Source organism: Bos indicus, chromosome 13, assembly GCF_029378745.1.
Source record: "Bos indicus isolate NIAB-ARS_2022 breed Sahiwal x Tharparkar chromosome 13, NIAB-ARS_B.indTharparkar_mat_pri_1.0, whole genome shotgun sequence".
In the NCBI taxonomy this organism is placed as follows: Eukaryota; Metazoa; Chordata; class Mammalia; order Artiodactyla; family Bovidae; genus Bos; species Bos indicus.
In genome coordinates, this window is record NC_091772.1 from 12381514 (window position 1) to 12404202 (window position 22689).

The 22689-nt window shown below is 41.2% G+C and overlaps 2 protein-coding genes across 11 annotated transcripts in view; one reads left to right on the top strand and one right to left on the bottom strand.

Annotated features, from left to right (window-relative positions):
• Positions 1-3125: 3125 nt before the first annotated feature.
• On the bottom strand, positions 3126-8468 carry LOC109567582 (uncharacterized). Its single transcript, XM_070800741.1, has 2 exons — positions 6263-8468; positions 3126-5247 (listed from the first exon to the last, which is right to left on the bottom strand). The coding sequence occupies exon 1, from the start codon at positions 8415-8417 to the stop codon at positions 7881-7883; it is 537 nt and encodes a 178-aa protein (XP_070656842.1). The 5' UTR covers positions 8418-8468; the 3' UTR covers positions 3126-5247; positions 6263-7880.
• Positions 8170-22689, top strand: part of USP6NL (USP6 N-terminal like) — a 139518-nt gene continuing 124998 nt past the window's right edge. For 2 of the 10 annotated variants that reach the window (XM_070800729.1, XM_070800736.1), the window contains exon 1: positions 8170-8307. The gene's annotated coding sequence lies outside the window, so the exon portion shown is untranslated. Of the gene's footprint in view, positions 8308-8483; positions 8585-8761; positions 9008-10999; positions 22572-22689 lie in introns of those variants that run through there. The other 8 variants (XM_070800731.1, XM_070800738.1, XM_070800730.1 and 5 more) reach the window with 8 other exon arrangements.

A 22689-nucleotide genomic window follows, 5' to 3' on the forward strand; every position in this document is an offset into this window, starting at 1 on the left:
CTGCCTGCCAATGCAGGAGACAAAAGAGATATGGGTTCAATCCCAGGGTCAGAAAGATCCCCTGAAGGAGGACACGGCAACCCACTCCAGTATTCTTGCCTGGAGAATCCCATGGACAGAGAAATCTGGTGGACTACAGTCCATGGGGTTGCAAAAATGTCAGACATTGCCTGTATCTCAGAGCTGCATTTCCCAAAGTCCTTTGCCAACAGGTTCTGATAAGGTTTAGATTCTGTCAGTGAGATGCACTTGGGATTTGAACAGCACAAGGCTTGTGTCATTCTTCCTCCTGCAGCCACTCACACGATATAAATTTGTGCAGTGAAGCTAGATGCCAAGACTGCTCCTGACAGGCACTAGCTTCTAAGCTGCAGGGTGGCTGTGACATTCGCCATGGTTTCCTGTCATTTCCTGCAATTTCTGATCTCTGGGTGCAGTGGCTTCCTGACGTCAGGTCCACAGCTGATGCGGAATAACCTGAGAGTTACAGGATATCCCTCTTGACCTTCACCCATCCACTCCTTCCAAAGTCCTTGTGGCATCTGATTTCATGTGTTAAATATCTTTCTGCTGATAATACCTTCAGTAGTCTCTTTTTCCCTCACTGAATCTTGAGATATTATTTGTTTTATTGAGTTTATTAAAAAAAAAAAACCCACTTATGTTTAATAATAATACAGTAAGAGTGAACAAAAAGTTATTATTAATGCTAGTCACTTGGGCTAAGCATTTTGTAGGCATAACCTCCTTCTGTCCTCTTAAGAACCCAATGAGGTAGTTTTTATTACTATCCTCATTCTGCAGAGGAGGAAACTAAGGCAGAGGGTTGCATACAGGTCTCAGAGGTGGCCAGCAGGGGAGTTGGAGTTTGACCTTCAGATGTGTGAATTCAGAGTCCTCAAGGACACTGTAGTAGACTGCCCTTCCCCTCGAAATAAGGAGTTTACTTTTAGTTCAGTTCAGTTCAGTTCAGTTGCTCAGTTGTGTCCGACTCTTCATGACCCCATGAATTGCAGCACGCCAGGCCTCCCTGTCCATCACCAACTCCCGGAGTTCACTCAGACTCACGTTAAACGAGTCAGTGATGCCATCCAGCCATCTCATCCTCTGTCGTCTCCTTCTCCTCCTGCCCCCAATCCCTTCCAGCATCAGAGTCTTTTCCAATGAGTCAACTCTTCACATGAGGTGGCCAAAGTACTGGAGTTTCAGCTTTAGCATCATTCCTTCCAAAGAAATCCCAGGGCTGATCTCCTTTAGGATGGACTGGTTGGATCTCCTTGCAGTCCAAGGGACTCTCAAGAGTCTTCTCCAACACCACAGTTCAAAAGCATCAATTCTTCAGCGTTCAGCTTTCTTCACAGTCCAACCCTCACATCCATACATGACCACTGGAAAAACCATAGCCTTGACTAGATGGACCTTTGTTGGCAAAGTGATGTCTCTGCTTTTGAATATGCTATCTAGGTTGGTCATAACTTTCCTTCCAAGGAGTAAGCGTCTTTTAATTTCATGGCTGCAGTCACCATCCATCTGCAGTGATTTTGGAGCCCCCAAAAATAAAGTCTGACACTTTCCACTGTTTCCCCATCTATTTCCCATGAAGTGATGGGACCAGATGCCATGATCTTCGTTTTAGGTCACCTATAAAGTCAACTTTGGGTGTGAAACCAGAAGTGTTTCTGAATTCAGAAGTTTCAGTTTTTAGGAGGGTGACACAGTACACATAGTGCATGTTACTTGTGGGGACAGCACAAGTGGGGTCTGGGATAGGATGTTGTAATCAAACATACTAATTCTGCAAGGAACTGAGTGTTCATTTAAATAAGATAAAGCCCATAATAAATAGTCATAGGACATTGCAGTTGCTACCCAGTGAGTTTAGGTGACAAATTATTTACAAAAATATTTTTGGTTTTCAGAGCTTTGTTGATTTCAGAATTACAGATCAGGAATTATGGACCTGAATTTGTTTTTAGTTTTTGTTTTTTTGCCACCCCGCATGGCATATGGCTGTTACTTCCCTGACTAGGGATTGAATCTGGGCTCTTGGCAGTGAGACAACAGAGCCCAAACCACTGGACTACATTTTAAATTAAGTATTAGCAAATAGAAAAGATAAGCTGAGCAGATTAAAAAAAATTGTTTTTCATCTATTGTCTTATTTTAAGTGTGTCTTTGGTCTAACTTTTTGTAACCCCTTTTGTAACCACTCCTTTACCCAAAGCATTCGGGCAAAGACTTATTTCATATCTATTTATGTCAAATGTACTTACAAGTATTTTTACTTTATAGACACCAAAAGGTTGTCTGTCATGTTGTTTCACAATGCCCAGCATATCACTCTGCAGCAAAGGAAAGAACCAGACAAAAAATCAGCAACTTAGTAGTGAAAAGCATAATCAAAATGTTAGGTTCACCTTCTTCTAATACAACTTGACCTTCTTATATGCCATTTCTGTTAATCTTATGTTATTTGTTCATTAAGGTCTTAGCTAAAATATAAGTATAGCTTTAACACCATGTTAATCTATATATTCCAGTTACTTGTAAGAGGGTAACAAACTGTCCTAAACTCAATGGCTTAAAATAGTTTATTATTGCTCTTGTGGTCCTGCGGGTCCCATGGGTTGACTGAGATGGCCTTATTTGGGGTTTCTCATGGGGTTGCATAGTTGGGGCTAAAGGCACAGTGAAGGTTTGACTGTGTAGAATGTCCAAGATGGCACACCCATCTGGCTAGCAGTTGATACAAGGGCTCAGCCAAGGTTATCATTCAAGCCACCTGTGTGTGGCCTCTCTGGCTTGAGCTTTCTACAGCATGATGGCTGAGTTCTGGGAGAAAGCCCATTAAAAATAAGTATTCCAGAGACCCAGGTGGAGGCAGAAATATTTCTTATGATCCAGCCTTAGAAATCACCTAACATCATTTCTACCTGATTCTTTTCATCAAAAGTGAGTCACAGGCCCAGCCCAAATTCAAGAGGAAGATGATATGAAAGGATGTGGATGTTGAAGGCATGGCTCATTGAGGGGTGGGGTTATCTTTGAAAACAACCCTCAGACAACATATATAGATATATATTTACAGAGTTTAAAAGTAAATTAAAAAAATTCATATACACAGAGACAAAAGTTTTATTGCCCTGCAATGGAGACAAAAATGCCTTGAAATTGTACTTCAATTTTTTTTTCAATATCTTAGAACTTTTGAACACAGGCAAAAAACAGATAAATGGAATGACTGACATCTAAGAGGTAGTCAAATGTACAGCTGAAGTAAGGAAACTCTGAGTTGAGCAGACAGGAGAAATTCTCTAAAGCTATAAAAATATAAGGACAGGCTTTTCAAATGCTGTGACACTATTATAGGTCTCTGGCAAACCATGATAACCCTTCTGGTATATAATCAGGATCAGGTTGGCTTACGAACAAAAGACGGGAGATGATGATGAGGCAGCCCCTGTAGTTGTAAACCAATCATTCCTACCTTTTTTTTTTTTCTTTTGAGTCACACACCCTATTGAGCATATGAGAAAAGTTAGGAAATTTTTTTCCAAGAAAAAAATGTATTTTTAAAATTTAAGTAGAGCTGATATACAGTATTATACAGAAAAAATATATATTTGTTTACTTTTGTTCCCTCCTCCATTCTTTCTTCCCTTGTTTCCTTCTCTCTTCCCTCCTTGTCTTCCTTCATTCCTTCTATGATTATTTATAGATCACTGATTCTATATTTCAGACACTGATCTGGACCAAGGGATAGAGTAGGGAAGACAGATCCCTTCTCTAGTCTCACAGCGTGTCCATTCTTATGATACAGAGACAGAAGAAACCCGAGTATACTAATAAACAAGACAACCCCAGAATGTTATAAGGAACAAACTGTGCACACAACATCTTGCATACAATTCTATGGGGTTCACAGTCATGCCATCGACCCTTCTTCCTTGCTGTGCGATCAGTAACTTCTCTTTTAGGGTAAGTTTTCAATGTAAGTAGTGTGGATATGGTTGCTGATTATCCATTGCTTTGCCACTTATACACGGTACAAAGATGTTGACTGGCCTAAGCTGTTTTCAACAACTAAGGACAATTATATGCAGTGTCATTTGAGCTGATTTTCCTAACCAATGGAAAAGCACTGATGGCTTCTGATGACATTTCAGAAAGTACTACTGCTTGTGAGCACAAAAATGTGCATTGCAAGGCTTTCCATAGCTTTCAGTTCAGTTCAGTTGCTCAGTTGTTTCCGACTCTGTGACCCCACGGACTGCAGCATGCCAGGCTTCCCTGTCCATTACCAACTCTCAGAGCTTACTTAAACTCACATCCATCGAGTTGGTGATGCCAACCATCTCATCCTCTGTCGTCCCCTTCTCCTCCTGCCTTCAATCTTTCCCAGCATCAGAGTCTTTTCCAATGAGTCAGTTCTTCGCATCAGGTGGCCAAAGTATTGGAGTTTCAGCTTCAACATCAGTCCTTCCAATGAATATTCAGGACTGATTTCCTTTAGGATGGACTGGTTGGATCTCCTTGCAGTCCAAGAGACTCTCAAGAGTCTTCTCCAACACTACAGTTCAAAGCATCAGTTCTTCCGTGCTCAGCTTTCTTTATAGTCCAACTCTCACATCCATACATGGTTACTGGAAAAACCATAGCTTTGACTAGACAGACCATTGTTGGCAAAGTATGTCTCTGCTTTTTAATATGCTGTCTAGGTTGGTCATAGCTTTTCTTCCAAGGAGCAAGTGTCTTTTAATTTCATGGCTGCAGTCACCATCTGCAGTGATTTTGGAGCCCAAGAAAATAAAGTCTCTCACTGCTTCCATTATTTCCCCATCTATTTTGCCAGGAAGTGATGGGACTGGATGCCATGATCTTAGTTTTCTGAATGCTGAGTTTTAAGCCAACTTTTTCACTCTCATCTTTCACTTTCATCAAGAAGTTCTTTAGTTCTTCTTCACTTTCTGCCATAAGGTTTCCATAGCTTTACTAAAACCAAAAAACTGCCCCCTCAAGGGAGCTATCTGCTTCCCCTTATTAAAAAAATTAAATGAATCCATTAGCCTTGGGTTCACATTTCAAATTCTCATTTTACAGGAGACTCTGGGAACCCACCCTTTCATCCATATTCTGAAGACGACAGTGAAGGGTGTATGATTTGCTTTGGAGTTTTTTTTCCTTTATGTCCTATGTTCTTCTGTTCTCACCACAGATTGTGCTTCTGGCCTTGGTTATTATGACATCCTGTGAGGATTTAAACATATACTTTTACCTTTGGCAACATTTTAAGTTTTTTTTCATTAGCATAACTTTTGCAAAAATGAAATGCAAATATCCATTTATCTTATTCCATTGTAATATATGAGACATAGCTCTAAACTTTTTGTTATTTGAGAAATATTTTAATTGGTAATATAAAACTGTTACTCCATGTTTTTTTCTACTTTTTGGTGATTTATGAATATCAGGCTTTTATGCTTTCTTCAGTTAAAGGGTATTTTAATATCTGGCATTTCATTGGAATGAATGTAAAACTGGAGTGAGAATAATCCAAATATAATTACTTAAGGGATTGGTAAAATACATCCCTGTGGGTCAGATCCACCTATTTTCATAATAAATTTCTAGTGGAACACAGGCACACTCATTCTTTTACATGTTGTGTATGGCTGTTCTCGTGTTTGCTCTTTCCCCTTTAAAAACAAGTTTGCCCATACCTGATTTAGAGCAAAAATGATTCTATTTCCTTGCTAATGATTGACACAGATTCTATGTATTTATCATATGCCATAGATAAGTGAATTTACATGACTACTATGTGTCAAACACTATGCTGGGGATATAAAGACAGAAATTTGTGTTTATAGCTTAACAATAGCTCCAAGATGATTAATTTGAAAAAATTATGTTAAGTCCCTAAATTTATACCTTCCTATCATAGTTCAGTTGGTAAAGAATCCACCCGAAATGCAGGAGACCCCTTGGGAAGATCCCCTGGAGAAGGGAAAGGCTACCCACTCCAGTATTCTGGCCTGGAGAATTCCATGGACTGTATAGTCCACGGGGTCGCAAAGAGTCGGACACGACTGAGCAACTTTCACTTTCACTTTTCAAGAATGAATATAGGTTTTATACTGAGATGTGACACTTTGACTTGGGAGAAAATGTGGGTTTTTCTGAACTTTAATCATGCTATAATTGCAGTATAAAATTGAATCAGTGCTGCCCAGAATTAGATCTAAAGTTTTCAAAAAATTACCCTTATAAATTTATGGAAAAAAACATCTGAAATTTCCACTTTATTTTGCCAAGTGAGCCTGGGGCTGGGGTTGTTCATCCAAAATCCTATTAATTCATTATCTGGTGACTCCAGGTCCTTGTTTATGAAGTTCTCAAGGAAGTCCCTTGAGTAACATCTCCTGTGAGTCTATGGTCCCCAAGGCCACCTGAAATGAGAGCTCAACCACAAAAACAGCAATTTAATTCAATAAACATTTACCGAGGGCCTACCATGTGGGAAGCAATCTACTGATGCAGTGGGGGCTCCTGTCTTTTAGAGATTCAAAATATCCCAATCTGCAGGATCCTCATGAAAGAATTCTATAACTTTTGGAGAAGTGTTTAGGTGTTGAAAAAGTTACCCATGTCCTGCCAACTCCTGATCTGTTTTTACCCCAATTCATTTCATGTATCAGACTGTTCATGGTTTTTGGCTGTTCCCTGAAGGATGTGGGATCTTAGGGATCGAACCAGTACTCCCTGCAGTGGAAGCACTGAGTCCTAACTACTGGACTACCAGGGAAGTCCTGCTCTTGTTGGATCAGAATCATTAAACACTAGTCTTCACAAATCTGGCTTAAATGTATGAAGGCAGACCCAAAGGGTATACAATTGTATTTTCTTAGTGTACAAACAAGGTCACAACACTTGTGAGCTCTAAGGAGAAGCCTAAAGGCTGTTTGAGACCTAACCAACGGTAGGCTCCGTTCTTGAAAAAGAATCCTTTGGAAGAGCCCAGTGACCCTGCCTCCTCCTCCACCCCTCCTCTCCCAGAACACCCAGTTTCTTGGTGTCAGTTTTCAGAAGCTGGAAAGAGAGATAATAGCAGCCATGCAGAGTTGCCAGCTTTAGTAACTCTAGTTCCTGGAATGAAGGACAGGAAGCCTTTAGATATCAGCACACCCTAACTCTGCTAGCTCCTATTGCATAAATCATTTAGCTGTCAGCTAATTACAGTATTGGAAAGTTTACATCATTCATCTTTTTATGGAACCTCTTGATGGAAGATTCTGGATACGAAAACTCTTGACAATTTCCACGATCTTAAAAAAGGAACGCTGACCTAGAGAAAGATGGGACAAAAGATGAGCATCTTTCAAGCAGCAATGAGATCTTACACAGTAGCCTATTTAAAGTGGTGCTGATGAGCACTTAGATTAAGTTCTTGGAAAAAGACAGAAATGTGACTTTTGTCAGACCCAATGCCATTTTATTGAAAGCATAGTTATTTTGCACTTACTGAGTATACTATGCACTTGCTTCCAGGTAACAACCCTATGAGGCAAGTATTAAAATGCCACTTTACAGATAAACTGAGGCATACAGAAAATTAGTGTCCAAGCTCTGACAGCTGGTGGGTAGTAGAGCCAGAAACGAAACACGAGGCAATCTGGCTGCAGAGCCCATGGCTCTCGGCCACTGCTCTGCTGACCTCACCCCTGGTGTCAGCCATTCCTCGACCTGCCAGTGGACACCAGCTGAAGCCTGTCGTTTTCGTGCAATTACTCGAAGCCCCGCTCCAGGTCCTAGCTCTGCAGTCCCGCCTGGACCCTCTCTCTCTCTCTCTCCTCCCTCGGGGTCCCGGGGGCCGCTCCTGGCTACGCTTCCTGGGAAGCGGCGCCAGCACCCTGCAGCCCTGGCAGCGCGCCCCCGCGGCCGGCGGGAATACGCGGGAGCAGCGCGCACGTGCCGCCGGGAAGGGGCCGCCCGGGCCGCGCCAAGATGGCGGCGGCCGCGGCCGCAGCGGCGACGGTTGGCGGCGGCCCGTGAGGCGGGCGGGGCCGGCGGCTCGGAGGCGGGGTCCCGGGTGAGCTGCTCTGGGAGGCGGGGGGCCGTTTCCATAGCGGCGGCAGGAGGTGTCGCGCCGGGGAACTTCCTGGTTCCCGGGCTCGGCTTTGCCGGGATCCTCTCGGAAGGGAAACAATGGGGCGGAGGGCACTGCGGTAGCCGCCGCCGCTGCGCCGGGACCTGCTCGGCCCCCGGGGACCCCCCGCCCGCAGCCTCCGCCGACGGGACCGTTCGGAGGTAAGTTCATTTTCCCCTTTCCCACTGCGAGGGGCTGGCGGCGGCGGGGCTTGGCCGGCTTCCCCCGGACATGGACTCGGAGGTGGCCCTGGGGAACCGGACGCCGCCATTCGCGGCCGCAGGGGAGGTGGACGAGCGGCGCTCCCGGCCCCCGCCCTCGAGGGGGCCGGCTCCGGAAACGCGCGCGGCCGTCCGGCCCCCGCCCCCTGAAGCCCGGACGGCTGGGTGCTGCGGGTGTGATTGGCAGGTCGGCGGGCGCCGGGCGAGGGGCGCCGGGGTGCGTGCGGGCTGGATCTGGCTGGGACGGCGCGGGAGGGGGACCTGCCGACCGGTGAAGGGGGCTCGTGGAAGGGGCGGGGGTCGGCCAGATCCCGGGGTAGGGGAGACCCGCTGCCTCTCCACCCCCACCCCCCCCCCCCCCCCGGCAAGTTTCGGTCCCCGGGAGACGTGTCTCCCTTGCAAGTTTCAGTTGCGTCCTCCAGAGTCCAAGTGGGCAGGACCGAGGCAAACTTCGTTCTTTTAAAATTATTGCCTTCCTGCCGCGGAACTTCGTTTCGACTAGGCAAGGGGAGGATGGGGCTGAATGAGGGCTTTGGAGAACCTGGAAATCTGTGCGCCTTTGCAAAGTTTGCAAAATACTTGGGAGCTCACAGCCGGGTGTTGTTGGTGCGGCAGTTGTGATGCGGGCGAACGGTTACTCGTAGGTATTTTAATTGAAATTGTGAGGGCTCTGTGGATCCACGGGTGAACATTTCTGTACACTGAAATGCCCCCCGTCCCCCGCCCTTCATTTTAATCCACAGATGCTTTTTAGTCGGTAGATTTCATCAGGAGCTAAATGAATCGCTTATGGGACTGGGAAGGAGTTTTGAATTGGAGCAATAACAAGTCATGGAAATAATGTGACATATAGAAAAAAAGTGGGGACGCGGTTTTAAGTACTTTGCTAGAAGAAAGTTATTTCAATCGTGTATTAATCCATTTATAAATAGAAGTAAGTCTTTGGGATACTTAATATTTCGTAGCGCGGAGGTCGGACAAAACTTTAGATACCACCCTGCCCAACTCCCTCATATATTGAATCTATGGGAAGTTCTGTTCAGGAAAGTCAGAGTGCTTTTTTCTTTTGTGAAGTCATCTTAATAAGAATCAGATTAGGCAGCATTAAATGGACGGTGGTTTATTTGCTTTTATTTCTCACTCTGTCAGACCCTAAAGTTAAGAAAAATGATACTGAGCTTGCCTTTTTTTTTTTAATAGTAAAGTTTGTAAACATCATCTAGTTTATTACTTAAAATGGATATTGTTCCTATGTTATGTTCTATATAGCCAATTGAAATATGTAAAAATGTAAGAGAAAAGAAGCTACACGAATAAAAGTATAAATTAAAAAACCAGTGCCTTAATTGCCAGTACAGGTATTCTGAGTTAATAGAAATTCCTTTGCTGATTATGTCTTTAAAGAATCACTCAGGTGTTACAAGGGCATCAGAGAAGCATCATTTCCCAAACATTAAAAACCTGGGCCCTAAGTCTTGCTGTTGATGCCTACTTAATGTTTTTAACTAGCAGACCTGGCTCTCTGGGGTTAGGGTTATGTTTCTGGTGAGAATAGCCCATTACCAGTTATGACATTGTTTTGATATGAAATAGCTCCTTGGGAGGACAGCTGCCATTGGTTAAACAAGCCAGTAGGTACAAGTGTTGGCTTTGGCACCATCTGTTAATTGGCTGGTCATCCTTGGGAACTGAGGCAACTTCCTGGTATGGCAGATGCAAGCTGGGTCCCAGTGCCAGGCAGAGGTTGCAGGGTCAGTTTGGTTTTTGGTCAGTTCAGTCTTTGCCCATGGTGTTCCCATCTATCTCAAGGTACTGTTACATTTTGTAGCTATTGAAGATGAGTGAAAAAGAGACCAGTAAATTTAAGCTAGTGGCAAGTTGAAACAAAATTACTTTGATTGTAAATGCTAGTAATGTTAAGGCAATTTGAAGTCCTACAAAAAACTTAAAGACACAATACCAGAACTTTTAAGAATTGCTGCTTCAGTTAGAAAGTGGCAAGTGATTACATTTTCTGGTTTATGCTTGCAATTTCACTTCAACCATTTTTGTTTTGTTTAGTGAAATAGTACTGTTACCAGTAATACTCTGATCGTTTATTACCAGAAAGGTATAGTTTGTCCTTCAGTGTGATTTTTGAAAGGTGTATTGTCTTGCTAGATATGATTTATTTATATTTAGTGTCTCATTTTTTTCCTTTAGAAAGTGTCTCAATTTTTACAGTAAAAGTCAAAACCAAAGTAATACTCATTTGAAAGAAATCTGACTTCTACAACACTTCTTTATAGTATGTGGACATTAGAGCCTGAGAATTAATCACAGACACTTGAACTCTCAACTGGTCTCTGCCATTTCCAGGTTATGCGCATTTCATGAAGATAACTTAGTTTTTAAAGGTTGTTTCTTTGTAAAATTGGGGAGAATTATAAATTCACATTTGTTTATTCAACAGATATTTCTTGGGTGCCTTCTTGTACGCACAGCCTTGTGTCATGTACCTTGTTTTGAACAACTAGAGGGATCAGTCCTGTGAAGTACAGTACCTGGAACTATAAAACCAGTCACCAGGGAACCTGACTTGATTGGGAGGGGCAGGGCAAGCTGTCCTGAGGAAGTTGCTGGTAAGACCTGAAGGATGAGGAAGAGATGGCAGGTGGAAGGGTGGGACACTGAGGATGAAGGAGCGTGTAGAGAAGAGAATGCTTGTGGGTGAGAGAGTTCTCTCTGTGGCACCTGTCCCACCACTGTTGCTTGTGGGGGGAAGGTTGGCTCTTGGCCTCATGAGCTGTCATCGTCTGAACCAGGTGGCTCAGCCTTTGTAGAAAGAGAGTCCGTCCAGATGACTCCGACCTCGCTAGACTGGTGATGACTGCACACTTTGGTGTCCACTACTATACAACTCTGGCACTGATTATTTGATAATTTCTATATCTGTAAAACTGGAATTAAATGTTAAAAAAGTTCTTTGATTTCCTTAGACAGACTGTATAATATTGGTGTTTTAAAATTTGATAACATTTTCCTTAGAAAAGCTCAGACAGCCTTATTTAAAATGTCTAATCCTCACAAAATGCAAGTAGCAATTCACTGTAAGCTCTGGAGTTTCACATCTTGTTTGGTTAAGTATTTGGGGCTGTAAAAGGATTACTTAATTATCCTCTGAGAGAGGTATATGTTGCACCTGTGTCTTGATGACATTGATACTGGTGTAGAAGTTTTCATTTTATCCTGGAGTTTTCCTTCACTGAATTAACAAGGGAATTAAAAAATATTAGAGTAATGCTTTTCATGAAATAAGTGAAAGAATATCATTTTAAGCTTCTTAATATATTAATTTTGGTTGTCCTCTATGCTCAGTCGTGTCTGACTCTTTGCAACCCCATGGACTGTACCCTTCCAGGATTCTCTGTCCATGGAATTTTCCAGGCACGAATACTGGAGTGGATTGCCATTTCCTTCTTCATTGAGTGTGAACTCAGAGCAGAGTATGGAATTTTGCAGGCAAGAATACTGCAGCGGGTTGCCATTTCCTACTCCAGGGAATCTTCCCGACGCAGAGATTGAACCAGCCTGTCCTGCATTGGCAGACAGATTCTTCACCACTAGCGCCACCTTAGAAGCCCCCGCATGCCCTCTAAAAGGTGGAAAATGTGTGAGACATATAGTACATAGTTGAAATCCCAACGTACACGTAGTGCCAGAGCAGAGGGAGAAGAGTAAGACATTCAGTATTTGAAGTAACAGATCAGTATTTGAAGAGATACTTCACATAGATGTATTCTAAATTTTAGAATATTTCAAAATGAAGCTAAAGACTGAAGAATATCCATAAAATAACCCTCTTCCCCCAAATCTAAATATATCACAGTAATCTAAAGAAAACAAAGACAGAGAATATCTTAAAAGTGAAACCATTTACCTCAGACTGGGACTTGAACCCATGTACCGTGACTCGAACCCAGCCAAAACCCAGTTTGGGACTCAAACTCATGTGGCTGGGACTCGAACCCAGCCAAAACCCTGCTTGGAACTTGAACCCACGAGGCTGGGACTTGAACCCAGCCAAAATCTTGTTTGGGACTTGAACCCAGCCAAAACCCAGTTTGTGACTCTAACCCAGCCAAAACCCTGCTTAGAACTTGAACCCACGTGGCTGGGGCTCAAACCCATCCAAACACCATGGTACCTGATTTAAGGACCTAGTGAAGCTCAGATTCTTGATGTCCCATCGCATAAAGAATTCAGTGAGAGAAAAAGTGATAGGTAAGAAGTGGATTTATTCAGATTCAGAGAGAAGCACACTCCACAGAGTGTGGGCCATCACAGAAGGAGAGTGTGCCCTTAGTGATTTTACACAGATCAGTAATGGCAGATTAATATTTTATTGTGGAATTAACGCAGCGTTTGTAAGCCAGTTAGTTCTCTGGGTTTTTTTTTTCCTCCTTGTTTCTTTTTGTTTGTTTTCCTTTTGAATCTTTTAATGCTTGTTACCATATCTGTAGTTAGAAAAGAAAAGGTGAAATACGGCTTTGAAAACTGAGTGACAATGGAAATAAATGTGGAAAGTAAAATTTATAAAGGTTAGGTATGTGAGTGGGGGATAGATATTTCTGTGTATTTTGCTGATGCCTGTTATAAAAAATGAACTGGCAGATAATAACAATTGATATGAATGTTTAAAAATTAAGAGGAATGTATTTGTCTCACCTGTTCCATGTTCCTTTTTTCTGGATTTGTTTTGGATTGATTTAAAAAAAAATAATTATTCCATTTCCTCCTTTTTTTAATTACCTTGGGATTATATATTCTTTTACTCTTCCTTAGTATTTGCCTAAGAAATTCTAATCTTTTCTCTACTTATCAAAGTGTAATATTGAGACTTTCACCCTTTTTCCACATAATGTAAGTCAATTTTAAAACATGGAAGTCAATTTCCTTCCTTTTTTTTGTATTTCATTGTTATGTTTTAAAATGTATGTATGTTTTATACCCCCAAAGACCTATTTCTATTGTTTTGTACCATTATTATCCAATCAGGCTTACTGCCCTTTTCTTCTTTCTTATGTTACTGACTTTCTGTCTGGAAAAATTTTCCATCTGCCTGCAGAATACCCTTTAGTGTTTTCTTTAGAGTGGATTTAGATTTACTGACAAAATCTAAAACGTTTAGTTTGAGAATGTTTTTATTTCACGTACATTCTTGAAAGATACATTTTGCTAGGTATAGAATTCTAGATTGGCAATACGCACATACATATATTTGTATATTCTTTGGAGAAGAGATTATTCTATAATATTTGTCTTTGTTGCTATTGAGAAGGCAGCTGCTGTTTATCACTTCTTTGTTGATAATTTCTTTCTTCCTCAGGCTATTTTCAGGCTTCCCTTGTGGCTCAGCTGGTAAAGAATCTGCCCGCAATGCGGGAGACCTGGGTTCCATCCCTGGGTTGGGAAGATCCCCTGTAGAAGGGAAGGGCTCCCCACTCCAGTATTCTGGCCTGGAGAATTCCATGGACTGTATAGTCCATGGCGTCACAAAGAGTTGGACATGACTGAATGACTTTCACTTCACTTTCACAGGCTGTTTTTAAGATTTTCTTTTTGTCTTTCAGATTTGATTTCAAATGATCTCTCTCTCCTCTCCTCCCTTTTCTTTTCATAGCTGTTTATGCTGTGACCTGGTGTCTTTCATCTGTCTTGGATAGTTTTCAGCTGTCATCTCTTCTAATGTTGCCTCTCCCCATTTCTCCTGCTTAATCTTTCTGAGACTTGAGTTACCCAGCGTTAGGTCTCGGTAACTCCACTGTGTTTCACCTGCCTTCTGGGTTTTAATTTTTTTTTCTAGTGGTTCAGTTTACCTCTGGCCTTTCAGTTTAGTCTTCATCTCTAATTTGTTCTTCAATGTATTCATTTTCTGGATTCTTAATATTCGTTGCTGTATTTTTCATTCTAGAATTTCAGTTTGGTTCTTTTAAAAATCTGCTATGCCACTTCTATAGTTTATAATTCCCTGTCAAAATGTGCAAGCTCTTCACATGTCTCTGAACAGAGTAAGCAAGTAACTCTGTCCCAGAGTCCTGCAGAAGTTTTCCTGTGGTCTCTTATTCTTTGAGGAGTGTCAGCTCCGTGTATGCATGCTCATTGTGTACTGTTCACTGTATTTGACAGATTATTTCTAGAAGTAAATGTAGATTTAGATGAGGATTTTTCTGTTGCTTTTGCCAGGCACTTAGGATCACCTTGATTCAAACTGAGATTTATTTTAGTGTCTGTGCAAAGACTGGTTTGGTTTACTTTTTGTGTTATCCTTTCTTCTGGGATTCAGCTTTTTGAGGTCTTATTACAGACGGGGGTGTGGCTCCCTTAGTGGCTCTTGTACTCTGATTTGCTGTCTTCTGAGTCCTCAAGGCTGCTTAAGTATAAATTAGCCCCTCAGGCACCTTTTTTGATTGGGTAAACGTTTCCAGGAGGAAAGAAGCTCCAGGCTTCTTTGTATTACAATTATTTCTCCATTCTGCTTTTAACAGATATCTGCATTATTTCCAATTTTGGACTGTTAGAATAAAGCATTCTTATATATGTATTTTGTTGAACATATGGACTCCTTTCTTTTGGAAATATCCCTAGAAATAGAATTGTTGAGTAAATATTTAACTCTTGTAGTTATTATCAGTTTTTCAAAGTGGTTGTACCAGTTTTTAACCCTTTGATATTTTTAATAATTAAAAAATATACTTTACGTGTATGTATTTAAGTCTAGGTTTCTGTCTCTAAGAATGTTGTGTATTATGTGGCCTAGCTTTGTTGGAAATGCAGGCCCCTTGTCTTTTATGTAACTCTCATGAGTTTGTGTTTTACTCTCCCAGCTGATACTTAGTTATTGGTAAATAGAGGCTTACTAGGATAATCTGGTTGTGAGATAGTAGACTCATTTTGAAACAGCATCTTAGAATCCGTATTCAAATGAGTACTAGGTGTAGTTACTGTTAGTAGACCGTATCAGTTGCTGAAGAGAAATTTCTCAAATTTCTTTTTAGAAGTTGCTTTTTAAAATATTGAACCCTATTTGTCATCAATTTATATCACATTTTATTGTTGGTTTGAATTCTAAGCTCCTTCACCAGACTTGCTTGGGAATATTTTTCTTTTACAAACCCTTTTTCCTCCAGAGTTGATGATCTCTCATCACTGAGGATTGCCAAAGGAATATCATCTGGATTCCCCCTTAAAATTTAGGATTACCTTTGATTACTTCACTGTTAGTCTTTTTGACTTCCTTCCAAGTGTCCTTTGAATCTGCCCTTCTGTCCCCCTTTTCAAACATAACCAGCATTTCAGACCAGTTTGTTTTAGTTCATACTTGGTTTATTGCAATAATTTATTAATTGATTCTAGTTATAATGGTGAGGGATTAGAATATTCCTCAGTTACCCATTGAATTGAAATTGATTTTTAGGTCACAAACCTTTTAGTGCTCGAAAGAGAACTTAAAAATTGTTTCAACTCCTTTATTTTATAACAAGACCAAAAATGGACCCATGGTAATCCATGTGCCAGATATATGAGATATTTAGTTTATGAAAGCATTTTTTTTCCCCATGCGTAATCCCTTGACTCCCATCTTTTTTAGGACTTTTGTCCTGACTGCGTTCTGTTAGTTGGGACCAGGTTTGTGTCTATTGCTGTATCTTGAGCCCTTTGAAAAGTTTTACATGTTGTAGAGCTGAATTAGTATCTATTGAATGGATGGATACATACTTGTGTTTAGAATCCAGCTCGATGTAAATCCTTAATGTAGGGCCTGGAATCCTGCCTACTTTTCTTTATAGTTCTCATGGTATCTGCTATAGGGCTTACTATTACAGTTGTCTGGAATTTTTAACTGACTTTTAAATTTTATTTGTATTTATTTTTGGCTGTACCGGCTCTTCTTTGCTGTGCATAGGCTTTCTCTAGTTGTAGTGAGCAGGGGTTACTCTCTTTGTTGCTGTGTGTGGGGCTTCTCTTGTTGCAGAGCATGGACTCTGGAGCCTGTAGACTCAGTAGCTGTGGTGCAGGGGCTTAATTGCCCCGCAGCACATGGAATCTTCCTGGACCAAGGATTGAATCCTTGTATTGGTAGCTCAGTTCAGTCACTCAGTTGTGTACGACTCTTTGCGACCCCATGGACTGCAGCTCGCCAGGCTTCCCTGGCTATCACTAACTCCCGGAGCTTATTCAAACTCATGTCCAGCGAGTTGGTGATGCCATCCAACCGTCTCATCCTCTGTCGTCCCCTTTTCCTCCCACCTTCAATCTTTCCCAGCTCAATGTGTGCTGTGTGCTTAGTCGCTCAGTCGTGTTTGACTCTTGCGACCCCATAGAGTGTAACCTGCCAGGTTCCTTTGTCCATGGGATTCTCTAGGCGAGAATACTGGAGAGGTGGGCTGCCATTTCCTTCTCCAGAAGATCTTCCTGACCCAGGAATCGAACCCAGGTCTTCCTCATTGCAGGCAGACTCTTTACTGACTAAGGTCTTTTCCAGTGAGTCAGTTCTTCACATCAGGTGGCCAGAGTATTGGAGTTTCAGCTTCAGCATCAGTCCTTCCAATGAATATTCAGGACTGATTTCCTTTAGGATGGACTGGTTGGATCTCCTTGCAGTCCAAGGGACTCTCAAGAGTCTTCTTCAACACCACAGTTCAAAAGCATCAATTCTTCAGCGCTCAGCTTTTCTTTATAGTCCAACTCTCACATCCATACATGACTACTGAAAAAACTGTGTATTGGTAGGCAGATTCTTAATCATTGGACCACCAGGGAAGTCCTTAACTGACTTTTAAAATGAAGCCAGACCCCTGATAATCAGAGATATGGTAGCCTTTATTTTAGCTTTTATCTGTAGACCTCAGGCATTATGTATAGTTCTGATAGGATATATTAAGTGCGTTAGGCAAATATAAGGTAGTTTGGAAATACCCACCTCTCTGTAACTGAGATAGGAAAGGAAACCTTGGGAAGGACATTTGTCTTTCCTAAATACCTAGAAGTTGCCCAGTGTAAAGCTACTACTAGAATTTGATAAGTCCTTCTGGAAACCTAACTTAAATTCTACCTGCAGAAGGGGAAATCAGATCTCATTCTTATCTGCTGTTTCATTAACATACATGTGTAAACAAACCTAGGAAATTGGATGATTTCTCATTTTGCCCATCTCCTTCTCTGATCTTATTAGTCGGAAGTACTTCGTTAATTTAGTGAATGGGCTAAATAAACCTCCTTTTACTCTAGCTGTAGTAGAAGATTGGCTTTACTTCTTTTGAGCAGGGAAAACACAGAAAGCCTTGAAAATTTAGAATTGTGTTTTGGGGGGGTAAATTGCAGAGAGAATGAATATTCTTTATAGAGAGCTCAAGAATTGTGAAAGTACAGTGGTGAGACCATCCATGTCAATGAATGACTTTAATAGTCATCATTCATTGGACTGCAGCCCTCCAGGCTCCTCTGCCCATGGAATTTTCCAGGCAAGATTACTGGAGTGGGTTGCCATTTCCTTCACCAGGGGATCTTCCTGACCCAGGGATCAAACCTGCGACTGTTAGTCTCCTGCATTGGCAGACAGTTGCTTTACTGCTGGCGCCACCTGGGAAGCCCACTTTAGTATTAACTGAAGTTATTTGTTTATCTGGCATGAGAAGATATTACCCTGGAATGCCCTGACATATTTATTTCAACCATGAACTGTGCACCTGAGTTAAGGAGAGGCTCTAGAATTGCTGGGATGTGAGTTCCATGCGAAAGGGGTCTTTGGTTTGTGGCTGTGTCTGTGGAGCCTGGAACACTCCCTGGCTTGTAATAGCTGCTCAGGAAATATTTATTGAATGAATAGTAAATTTGTATATTATCTGTTTTATTGTATATTATTCTATTTTAAATTTAAAAATTGAACATTAATCATTTTAAGTTTTGGTTTATAAGCCTTTGGGGTATTACATTTAAGTTCTCTGAGACATCATTTCTGATATTTCTTATTGGTTGTGAGAAGGTTGCACAAAGGACATTGGAGAGCATTCATTCACTTGTCGTTAAAATCTTTTTGAGGTGTTTTTAAGTGGATACAGCAAACTCCATTCCATGTAAATTAACAGCTATTCATTTATGCAGTCCCTCATTATTGCACATTTAAGTTAAAAATTTTTTTTTTGCTGTTACCAATAATGCTTCAAATAAGAAAATTTTCTTAAGCTTTTTCTTGGGATGACAGTTCAGTACATAGTAATTTAGCAAAACAGGGTTTAGGAATTTCTACTAAAAAATGAACTTGGGTTATACAGCTGTGAGATCAGAATCTCCAGTGATCAGATAGCTAAGCAATGCAGCTCATTGGGAAGGCCAGCTTCTTCCGCATCTGGATAAAGGATGAATATCCGTCTCTTCACGTCAGTTCTGTCTTGCATTTTATAGTGAACCTGGCTATCACTTGTATTTGTCTCTTTCTCTTAAAGACCAGGAGAAGGCAATGGCGCCCCACTCCAGTACTCTTGCCTGGAGAATCCCATGGACAGAGGAGCCTGGTGGGCTGCAGTCCATGGGGTCGCTAAGAGTTGGACACAACTGAGCGACTTCCCTTTCACTTTTCACTTTCATGCATTGGAGAAGGAAATGGCAACCCACTCCAGTGTTCTTGCCTGGAGAATCCCAGGGACGGGGGAGCCTGATGGGCTGCCATCTATGGGGTCAGATAGATTTGGCCACAACAGAAGTGACTTAGCAGCAGCAGCAGCTTAAAGAATGAGTCACTACGACTCTTTCTGCCTCTTAATTATGGCTTAAAGATTATAAATACATTTACCTCTTTTTTGCATGTGGCTACATAAATTTCTTTTATAATCATTTCTGAATTTTCCTGGAAAAGTTTTGCCTTTCATATTAAAATATAAAACATTCTGTTCATAGAAAGGACTATATGTAATAAGTGTGTTATATAAGTCTAATAGAATGATATGTATATGTCCTTTCTCTCAGCTTAAGTGGTACAGTGTTAGCCCTGCCCTCTTATATCTCCCTATAGCTCCTCTTGTCTTACTTCTGTCCCCAGAAAACCATTAGCCTCAACTCTGCTTTTTTCTTTTGCTTTTCTTTATAGTTACATATGTTCATGTATTGTTAATTTTATTTTTGAACTTTATGTAAATAGTATCACTTCGTATGTATGTATACATATATGTATTTGTGTATATATGCAGGTGTTTGTAAACTTAGTAAAATTTTTTAGTTAAACTAAAACCCACAAATATAATTTGCATATATAGTATCTTTGCCTTTTGTATTAGTCATCTTTTGCTGTAATAATGCTATGTAACAAGTCACTGTGAAACTTCAGTGATGTGCAGTGACAGACATTTATTTCTAGCTCATAGGTTTGGCAGTCTCTGCTGGGTGTGGCTGGATTTAGTTATGTGCTAGGTGTCTCCTCATTTTGGGACCAGCAGAGATTGGGGTGCAGTGTAGGAGTGCAGGAGAACACAGCTGAGTGCTCGTAAAGCCTTAGGTTAGAACTGGTGCAGTTCTGCTCACATTCCTATCTGTCGCGTCCCCAGGCCCTCAAATCCACGAGGTGGGGAGTATCCGAGGACAAGTGATAGAAGGCAAATGAACAACAGATGGTGTCTGCTTCATCTTTCTCCTAAAAGCCGTATAAGAGACTTGGAATAGTTCCATTCCTGTTATGCTACCTTCCTCCTAGATTACATGCTGTTTTTGTTCAGTACTTTAGGTTTGTTTGTTTTTATAACTCATCATTTCGAAATTATACCGCTAATATTTGGGTTTACCCATTTTTACAGTTCTCTTTTCTCACCATTCTTTCCTGTATTTCAGACCCCTTTTTGGCATCGTCTTCCATCTTTATGAACTATAGTTTTGGAAGCATCCTTAATGATGATCTGCTTACAGTATATTCCCTGTTTATGTCTGAATTTTCTTTATTTTGCCCCTTTTCTTGAAAAAATAGTTTAGCTGAGTTGGTAGTAATTACAGCTTAAAACTTATTTTCTCTTGGAACTGTGGAGATACTGTTCTAGTGTCTTCTGGCTTCCGTGGTTGCAGTTGATCAGTCAGAGTCTGGTTGTTCCTTTGTAAGTGATCTGCTTTTGTTTCTGGTTGGTTTTAAGAACTCTTTGTCATCGATGATTTGCAGTTTCACTGTGGTATCTCTGGGTGTCTGTTTCTTTCTTTTCTTTTTCTTTTTTTTAAAAATTTATACCTCTTGGAATTTGCTGAACTTGAATCTGTACATTCACATTAATGTGCAACCGTCACCATTCATCTCCAGAACTTCTTTAATCTTCCCAAAATGAAACTTCATCCATCAAATACTAACTCATTTTCTGCCCCTTCAACCCCTGGCAGCCGTCATTCTACTTTCTGTCTCTGTGGATTTGACTTCTCTAGGTCCCTCATCTAAGTGGAGTTATAGAGTACTTGTCCTGTTCTCCATGGCTGCTGCTCAGTCATGTTTGATGCTTTGAGACCCCATAGACTGTAGCCTGCCAGGCTTCTCTGTCCATGGAATTTTCCTGGCAGGAATACTGGAGTGGGTTGCCATTTCCTACCCAGGAAATCTTCCCAACCTAGGGATCAAACCTTTGTCTCTCGTGTCTCCTGCATTGGGAGGCGTAGTCTTTACCAGCGTGCCACCTGGGAAACCGCTTTTCCTACTATGACTTGCTTATTTCACTTTGCACAATATCTTCAAGATTAAATCTGATTTTTTAAAAAATATACTTTGTGATGAGACTAAAAATGAAGATCACATCAGTTTTTAGTGGATATTGGGATTTTTTGAGTATTCTCTTTTTAAGAAGAGTTATTGTACAATGAAATAAGTTAATATTAATTTGATCTCTGGGAAGAATACTGTTAGAGACAGTAGTCTGTGATCCTGTATCTTGTGATTTATAATTCTGTTAAATTTAAGTTTTAGGTGACCAAGAATGACGGGAATTATTTTTAGGTCATGTTTGGTGCCTGCAATAAAGAAAAGGGTATGGTGGAATTTCTTTCCTTTAGCTAGAACCTGAGTTCCCTGAATATGGCTTTGTCACAAAAGTTGGAGGAGACACTTGAAAGTACCCCTGGCTCAAGTTCCTGTAAAATGCGTTGAAAGGCCAGCTTATGCAGAAGTACCCCGATAATGCCTTTTATGTGAAACTGTGGATTTGAGACAGAGTACTCTTTCCCTCTTAGATGGTGTGAAAAACAACATGTAAGATTCTTCTTTCTCCTTTGTTTGTCCAGGCGATAGCATTTACAGGAGGAAATCTGAAAATGTTATCTTTTGAGCTACTAAACTGCCTCATTGCTGAAAAGAATTGGTAGCCCACCTACTTGTGCATGAAGGGTTTGCATTTCAAAGCTGTGATTGGCATAAAGAGTCTTGAACACGTGACTTCAATTATAAGTAATTTAAAAATATGTTTTCTAAGAACTACTCCATGACATTAATTCCAGCTCATGCATTGTTGCATATTTGTCAAGTACATTTATCAACTCAGATGGTAAGGTTATAAATTCAGTGTTTATAAGTCTTATTGTCCTGTTTCTTTTGAGGTTACTATTTTTGGTGCTGAGAAAACTAATATCTGAGGAACTGCAGTCCTTAAATAAGTATTTATTTGGCAGTTCATAACTATGGGTAGGAAGGGTGCACGGCTTAGTACAAAGTGCTTTGATGTTGCCATTTAGGAATTTTAAATTTAAGATAAGAAACTTCGATATAAATATGAACAGAGAGAGCAGTCCCCACAGGTGTGAGTGAGCTACATGTGAGCTCCCGGGGCCTCTGAGTGTGTGGTCTACTCTGTGTCACAGGGTGGCGGCCCCAGCCACCCTGTGACACCAGGAAGCCTGGCCCACCACCTAGTCTCCTGGGTGGGCTGGGTGAAGCGCCAGGAAGACAGTGTTTTCATGGTCAGACCCTATTGTCATGTGGATTATTTTAGATTTTTTCATACAGCTTCTCATTTTGGGGAGAATAATCGGGTTACCTGGAAATGGAAATCATTTCATAATACCCAGTGCGAGGCCATGTGGGGAGGGGGCCAGGTGATCATGCAGCGCCCCCTGCAGTGACAGGCTGCGGCTAGTGAGAGCACGTGGACCCTGCTGGCGTCGGAACTGGGCGTCCTTCTGCAAGTTCACACTGCTTTCATATACTGCATGGCGTGAGTAAAGACGAGTTAGAGATGGGGCAAGCGTTATTTCTTCAAAGAATGTTTCTTGAACTGGAATCTGTTTCAGAAGCAGAAACAGATTACTATTGTGCTGTTTTCTTAATTGACT

Coding starts and splice junctions, on each gene's coding strand:
- LOC109567582 (XM_070800741.1), bottom strand. CDS start 8,417: ATGGCGGCGTCCGGTTCCCCAGGGCCACCTCCGAGTCCATGTCCGGGG.